Below are 7,489 nucleotides of genomic sequence, written 5' to 3'. Positions count from 1 at the left end.
AACTCTGGGCAGAGTGTGCACGTTTGAGGCAGCCCAATTCTGATATTTATTTCACTATTTTTATAATTTAACCTTTATTTAACTAGGCAAGTCAGTTGAGAACAAATTCTAATTTTCAATGAAGGTCTAGGAACAGTGGGTTAAACTGCCTTGTTCAGGGGCAGAACAACAGATTCTTACCTTGTCAACTCAGGGGATTCAATCTTGCAACCTTTCGGTTACTGGCCCAATGATCTAACCACTAGGCTACCTGCCGCCCCTCCACTCTAACCACTAGGCTACCTGCCGCCCCTCCACTCTAACCTCTAGGCTACCTGCCGCCCCTCCACTCTAACCTCTAGGCTACCTGCCGCCCCTCCACTCTAACCTCTAGGCTACCTGCCGCCCCTCCACTCTAACCCAGGCTACCTGCCGCCCCCTCCACTCTAACCTCTAGGCTACCTGCCGCCCCTCCACTCTAACCTCTAGGCTACCTGCCGCCCCTCCACTCTAACCTCTAGGCTACCTGCCGCCCCTCCACTCTAACCTCTAGGCTACCTGCCGCCCCTCCACTCTAACCTCTAGGCTACCTACCACCCCATATTGGTTTATGATATTGAATTCACCATTATTGGTATTTTTGACCAATTCACATCAGCTCTTGCTCAGAGCCGATCTAAATTCGTCAAAAATACCAATAATGGTTTAATAAAAGATCAGAATTGGGCTGCCTGTGTAAATGAACGAGACAGACCCAACACACGGGAACAGTAGGACATACCAGAGGCTGTATGTATCCTAGTTGGGGCGCTGCTCTAGGATCAGTGTTTCCTTATAGATCGTAGTGAATAAAATATCCAATATCTGGACAGGAAGGGGGACGTATCCCAGCATTCCCTCCTCTCAGACACGTGGTTCACACAGCTACAAATCTTATTCCAAAGCTATTTTTTTTTATTCAAAACAAAAAACATTGTACACAAAAATCAGCCAAATTAAAATAGAAACCCTTCCTCCCCCTTCCTCATCCAATCAGAGGGTCGTGTTGGAGAACGGCTTGTGTGACACCAGCCAACAGAATGAAGTTGACTCTAGATACTGATCTAGGATCAGTTACATTCAACCCTTTCAAATTAGGGCGACAACCAATAAGCTGATCTAGGATCAGTGAAGCAGAGAACTCATGGCACAGGAGTAAAACACGAGAAGAGCAGGCGAGAGGACAGCTGACAGTTTAAATAAAAAGACAAGCGTCCGTTTGGACAATCGTCTACATCGAACAATAAAGTCGTCTTCTTCGTGCGGATTCATCTGATCGTCATGAGGAGGACGGGCGAGAGAGCGAGGGGGGTCATGCTGTGAGACAAAACACCATGTTAGAGGTTTTCAGTTCAGGTGACGAGGGAAGGTGGTGGTTTATGGTTAAATTAGTTCTGGTGTAGAAAGTAGCAATACTCCCATCTGAGGACTGTAGAGACAAACTACATCTCCCAGAATTCCTCTGTAGAGCACTTCCAGATGAGGAAGTGTGTGATGATCTGTAGTCCTCCTGATCTCACAGACCTGCTCTTGGTCTCCTACTCCTCCCGACACATTTTCACACATGTACAATATTCACATTATATACACACACACACACACACCTCCAGCTCTCACTCTCAGACACACACTAATTTGACCCAACAACAGGGTTCAGATGTCCTCTCACACACACACACAGCGGTGCAGTGATGTCACTTGGAGTCCAGTAGAGGTGTGATGTCCTTGATGCCGTGTTCCGTTGCCACGGTGATGAGGTGATCCAGAGCGTTGAGCCGAGCTAAGAGCTTCACCACCTCCTTGATCTGCTCCCTAGAGAACGACAGACAGTTATAACTAGTCTATTAAACATCTAAACTCACTGCTGGCCTGCAGTGGTGTAGGGAGCTGGGCGCTAGTGTAGGGAGCTGGGCGCTAGTGTAGGGAGCTGGGCGCTAGTGTAGGGAGCTGGGCACTAGTGTAGGGAGCTGGGCGCTAGTGTAGGGAGCTGGGCGCTAGTGTAGGGAGGTGGTGTAGGGAGCTGGGCGCTAGTGTAGGGAGCTGGGCGCTAGTGTAGGGAGCTGGTGTAGGGAGCTGGGCGCTAGTGTAGGGAGCTGGGCGCTAGTGTAGGGAGCTGGGTGCTAGTGTAGGGAGCTGGGCACTAGTGTAGGGAGCTGGGCGCTAGTGTAGGGAGCTGGGCGCTAGTGTAGGGAGCTGGGCGCTTGTGTAGGGAGCTGGGCGCTAGTGTAGGGAGCTGGTGTAGGGAGCTGGGCGCTAGTGTAGGGAGCTGGGCGCTAGTGTAGGGAGCTGGGCGCTAGTGTAGGGAGCTGGGCGCTAGTGTAGGGAGCTGGGTGCTAGTGTAGGGAGCTGGTGTAGGGAGCTGGGCGCTAGTGTAGGGAGCTGGGTGCTAGTGTAGGGAGCTGGGCGCTAGTGTAGGGAGCTGGTGTAGGGAGCTGGTGTAGGGAGCTGGGTGCTAGTGTAGGGAGCTGGGCACTAGTGTAGGGAGCTGGGCGCTAGTGTAGGGAGCTGGGTGCTAGTGTAGGGAGCTGGGCGCTAGTGTAGGGAGCTGGGCGCTAGTGTAGGGAGCTGGTGTAGGGAGCTGGGCGCTAGTGTAGGGAGCTGGGCGCTAGTGTAGGGAGCTGGGCGCTAGTGTAGGGAGCTGGGCGCTAGTGTAGGGAGCTGGGCGCTAGTGTAGGGAGCTGGGCGCTAGTGTAGGGAGCTGGGCGCTAGTGTAGGGAGCTGGGTGCTAGTGTAGGGAGCTGGGCGCTAGTGTAGGGAGCTGGGCGCTAGTGTAGGGAGCTGGTGTAGGGAGCTGGTGTAGGGAGCTGGTGTAGGGAGCTGGGCGCTAGTGTAGGGAGGTGGTGTAGGGAGCTGGGCGCTAGTGTAGGGAGCTGGGTGCTAGTGTAGGGAGCTGGGCACTAGTGTAGGGAGCTGGTGTAGGGAGCTGGGCGCTAGTGTAGGGAGCTGGGCGCTAGTGTAGGGAGCTGGGCGCTAGTGTAGGGAGCTGGGCGCTAGTGTAGGGAGCTGGGCGCTAGTGTAGGGAGCTGGGCGCTAGTGTAGGGAGCTGGGCGCTAGTGTAGGGAGCTGGGCGCTAGTGTAGGGAGCTGGTGTAGGGAGCTAGTGTAGGGAGCTGGGTGCTAGTGTAGGGAGCTGGTGTAGGGAGCTGGTGTAGGGAGCTGGTGTAGGGAAGTAGGCGCTAGTGTAGGGAGCTGGTGTAGGGAGCTAGTGTAGGGAGCTAGTGTAGGGAGCTAGTGTAGGGAGCTAGTGTAGGGAGCTAGTGTAGGGAGCTAGTGTAGGGAGCTAGTGTAGGGAGCTAGTGTAGGGCTAGTGTAGGGAGCTAGTGTAGGGAGCTAGTGTAGGGAGCTAGTGTAGGGAGCTAGTGTAGGAGCTAGTGTAGGGAGCTAGTGTAGGGAGCTAGTGTAGGGAGCTAGTGTAGGGAGCTAGTGTAGGGAGCTAGTGTAGGGAGCTAGTGTAGGGAGCTAGTGTAGGGAGCTAGTGTAGGGAGCTAGTGTAGGGAGCTAGTGTAGGGAGCTAGTGTAGGGAGCTAGTGTAGGGAGCTAGTGTAGGGAAGTAGGCGCTAGTGTAGGGAGCTGGTGTAGTGAGCTAGTGTAGTGAGCTGGTGTAGGGAAGTAGGCGCTAGTGTAGGGAGCTGGTGTAGGGAGCTAGTGTAGGGAGCTAGTGTAGGGAAGTAGGCGCTAGTGTAGGGAGCTGGTGTAGGGAGCTGGTGTAGGGAAGTAGGCGCTAGTGTAGGGAGCTGGTGTAGAGAGCTAGTGTAGGGAAGTAGGCGCTAGTGTAGGGAGCTGGTGTAGGGAAGTAGGCGCTAGTGTAGGGAGCTGGTGTAGGGAAGTAGGCGCTAGTGTAGGGAGCTGGTGTAGGGAGCTAGTGTAGAGAGCTAGTGTAGGGAGCTGGTGTAGGGAAGTAGGCGCTAGTGTAGGGAGCTGGTGTAGGGAGCTAGTGTAGGGAGCTAGTGTAGGGAGGTAGGCGCTAGTGTAGGGAGCTGGTGTAGGGAAGTAGGCGCTAGTGTAGGGAGCTGGTGTAGGGAGCTAGTGTAGGGAGCTAGTGTAGGGAAGTAGGCGCTAGTGTAGGGAGCTAGTGTAGGGAGCTGGTGTAGGGAGCTGGTGTAGGGAGCTAGTGTAGAGAGCTAGTGTAGGGAAGTAGGCGCTAGTGTAGGGAGCTGGTGTAGGGAAGTAGGCGCTAGTGTAGGGAGCTGGTGTAGGGAGCTAGTGTAGGGAGCTAGTGTAGGGAGCTAGTGTAGGGAAGTAGGCGCTAGTGTAGGGAGCTAGTGTAGGGAGCTGGTGTAGGGAGCTAGTGTAGGGAGCTAGTGTAGGGAGCTAGTGTAGAGAGCTAGTGTAGGGAAGTAGGCGCTAGTGTAGGGAGCTGGTGTAGGGAGCTAGTGTAGGGAGCTAGTGTAGGGAGCTAGTGTAGGGAGGTAGGCGCTAGTGTATGGAGCTGGTGTAGGGAGCTGGTGTAGGGAAGTAGGCGCTAGTGTAGGGAGCTGGTGTAGAGAGCTAGTGTAGGGAGCTGGTGTAGGGAGCTAGTGTAGGGAAGTAGGCGCTAGTGTAGGGAGCTGGTGTAGGGAGCTGGTGTAGAGAGCTAGTGTAGGGAGCTGGTGTAGAGAGCTAGTGTAGGGAGCTGGTGTAGGGAGCTGGTGTAGGGAAGTAGGCGCTAGTGTAGGGAGCTGGTGTAGGGAGCTGGTGTAGGGAGCTGGTGTAGGGAAGTAGGCGCTGGTGTAGGGAAGTAGGCGCTAGTGTAGGGAGCTGGTGTAGGGAGCTGGTGTAGGGAGCTGGTGTAGGGAGCTGGTGTAGGGAGCTGGTGTAGGGAGCTGGTGTAGGGAGCTGGTGTAGGGAAGTAGGCGCTAGTGTAGGGAGCTGGTGTAGGGAGCTGGTGTAGGGAGCTGGTGTAGGGAAGTAGGCGCTAGTGTAGGGAGCTGGTGTAGGGAAGTAGGCGCTAGTGTAGGGAGCTGGTGTAGGGAAGTAGGCGCTAGTGTAGGGAGCTGGTGTAGGGAAGTAGGCGCTAGTGTAGGGAGCTGGTGTAGGGAAGTAGGCGCTTAGTGTAGGGAGCTGGTGTAGGGAGCTAGTGTAGGGAGCTGGTGTAGGGAGCTGGTGTAGGGAAGTAGGCGCTAGTGTAGGGAGCTGGAGTAGGTATATAGCATCCATAATGTGCCTATAACCTCTTCAAAAAAGCCTTTATAACATGTAATCACGTACTTGGCGTTCCTCTTGTCGATGTCGGACCCCCCCAGAGAACCTCTCAGCAGAGCAGAGGCCAGGTGGGTGAGGTAGCGACAGAAGGGCTCCAGCTGAGGCAGGGTCTGCTGACCTTTCAACCCTACAAACCACTGGGCTGGGAAACACTCCACCACCTACACACACACACACACACACACACACACACAGGGTACGCAGACCAACAGACAGCCAGCCCGACAGACACACAGACAGCCAAACAGAAACATGTTGAACTAAAGTCATCTTACAACATGGACAAGGTAGAGGTGGGATTCCTCAGGAACGAGGTGTGTGTGCGTCAGCCCAACAGAAACATGTTGAACTAAAGTCATCTTACAACATGGACAAGGTAGAGGTGGGATTCCTCAGGAACGAGGTGTGTGCGTCAGCCCAACAGAAACATGTTGAACTAAAGTCATCTTACAACATGGACAAGGTAGAGGTGGGATTCCTCAGGAACGAGGTGTGTGTGTGTCAGCCCAACAGAAACATGTTGAACTAAAGTCATCTTACAACATGGACAAGGTAGAGGTGTGATTCCTCAGGAACGAGGTGTGTGTGCGTCAGCCCAACAGAAACATGTTGAACTAAAGTCATCTTACAACATGGACAAGGTAGAGGTGGGATTCCTCAGGAACGAGGTGTGTGTGCGTCAGCCCAACAGAAACATGTTGAACTAAAGTCATCTTACAACATGGAGAAGGTAGAGGTGGGATTCCTCAGGAACGAGGTGTGTGTGCGTCAGCCCAACAGAAACATGTTGAACTAAAGTCATCTTACAACATGGACAAGGTAGAGGTGGGATTCCTCAGGAACGAGGTGTGTGTGCGTCAGCCCAACAGAAACATGTTGAACTAAAGTCATCTTACAACATGGACAAGGTAGAGGTGGGATTCCTCAGGAACGAGGTGTGTGTGCGTCAGCCCAACAGAAACATGTTGAACTAAAGTCATCTTACAACATGGACAAGGTAGAGGTGGGATTCCTCAGGAACGAGGTGTGTGTGCGTCAGCCCAACAGAAACATGTTGAACTAAAGTCATCTTACAACATGGACAAGGTAGAGGTGGGATTCCTCAGGAACGAGGTGTGTGTGTGTCAGCCCAACAGAAACATGTTGAACTAAAGTCATCTTACAACATGGAGAAGGTAGAGGTGGGATTCCTCAGGAACGAGGTGTGTGTGCGTCAGCCCAACAGAAACATGTTGAACTAAAGTCATCTTACAACATGGACAAGGTAGAGGTGGGATTCCTCAGGAACGAGGTGTGTGTGCGTCAGCCCAACAGAAACATGTTGAACTAAAGTCATCTTACAACATGGACAAGGTAGAGGTGGGATTCCTCAGGAACGAGGTGTGTGTGCGTCAGCCCAACAGAAACATGTTGAACTAAAGTCATCTTACAACATGGACAAGGTAGAGGTGGGATTCCTCAGGTGTGTGTGCGTCAGCCCAACAGAAACATGTTGAACTAAAGTCATCTTACAACATGGACAAGGTAGAGGTGGGATTCCTCAGGTGTGTGTGTGCGTACCCTCTGACTCTTCAGTACGCTGTCTTCCCCAGCCTCAGAGTTCTGTAGGGCTGACAGAATGTATCTGTTCAGGGTGGAGTCCAGAGCCAACTCCCTCACCGTGGAACCAGACAATACCCCACTCCACTGGAGGATGTTACCTAGCAACTAGAGGGGAGAGAGGGAGTCAATATCTGTTACCTAGCAACTAGAGGGAGAGAGGGAGTCAATATCTGTTACCTAGCAACTAGTGGGGGTCAATACCTGTTACCTAGCAACTAGTGGGGGTCTATATCTATTACCTAGCAACTAGAGGAGAGAGAGAGGCTATATCTGTTCCCTAGCAACTAGCGGGGGGGTCAATATCTGTTACCTAGCAACTAGTGGGGGTCTATATCTATTACCTAGCAACTAGAGGAGAGAGAGAGACAATATCTGTTACCTAGCAACTAGAGTAGTGAGGGAGTCAATATATGTTTCCTAGCAACTAGAGGGGGGTAGTCAATGTCTGTTACCTAGCAACTAGAGGAGGGAGTCAATATATGTTACCTAGCAACTAGGGGGGTGTCTATATCTGTTACCTAGCAACTAGAGGGGGGGGGGTCAATATGGGTTTCCTAGCAACTAGAGGGGAGAGAAAGAGCCGACTTCCGACTCTACATTGTAGAATAATAGAAGACATCAACACTATGAATTAACACATATGGAATCATGTAGTAACCAAAACAACAACAAAAAAAGTGTTAAACAAA

The 7,489-nt window shown here is 52.4% G+C and overlaps 1 protein-coding gene across 2 annotated transcripts in view; it reads right to left on the bottom strand.

The window, feature by feature from the left end:
• Nucleotides 1-910: 910 nt before the first annotated feature.
• The window catches only part of paxbp1 (PAX3 and PAX7 binding protein 1), a 58,007-nt gene continuing 51,428 nt past the window's right edge, over nucleotides 911-7,489 (bottom strand). Inside the window, exons 16-18 of one of the 2 annotated variants that reach the window (XM_064971313.1) lie at nucleotides 6,759-6,905; nucleotides 5,205-5,359; nucleotides 911-1,830 (exon numbers count right to left, since the gene is read on the bottom strand). In XM_064971313.1, coding sequence (XP_064827385.1) covers nucleotides 1,713-1,830; nucleotides 5,205-5,359; nucleotides 6,759-6,905 — 420 coding nt within the window. In that variant the 3' untranslated portion in view covers nucleotides 911-1,712. Of the gene's footprint in view, nucleotides 1,831-5,204; nucleotides 5,360-6,758; nucleotides 7,326-7,489 lie in introns of those variants that run through there. The other variant, XM_064971315.1, reaches the window with a different exon arrangement.

Source organism: Oncorhynchus masou, chromosome 8 (genome assembly GCF_036934945.1).
Source record: "Oncorhynchus masou masou isolate Uvic2021 chromosome 8, UVic_Omas_1.1, whole genome shotgun sequence".
In the NCBI taxonomy this organism is placed as follows: Eukaryota; Metazoa; Chordata; class Actinopteri; order Salmoniformes; family Salmonidae; genus Oncorhynchus; species Oncorhynchus masou.
This window is presented reverse-complemented; position numbering and strand designations above follow the sequence as displayed.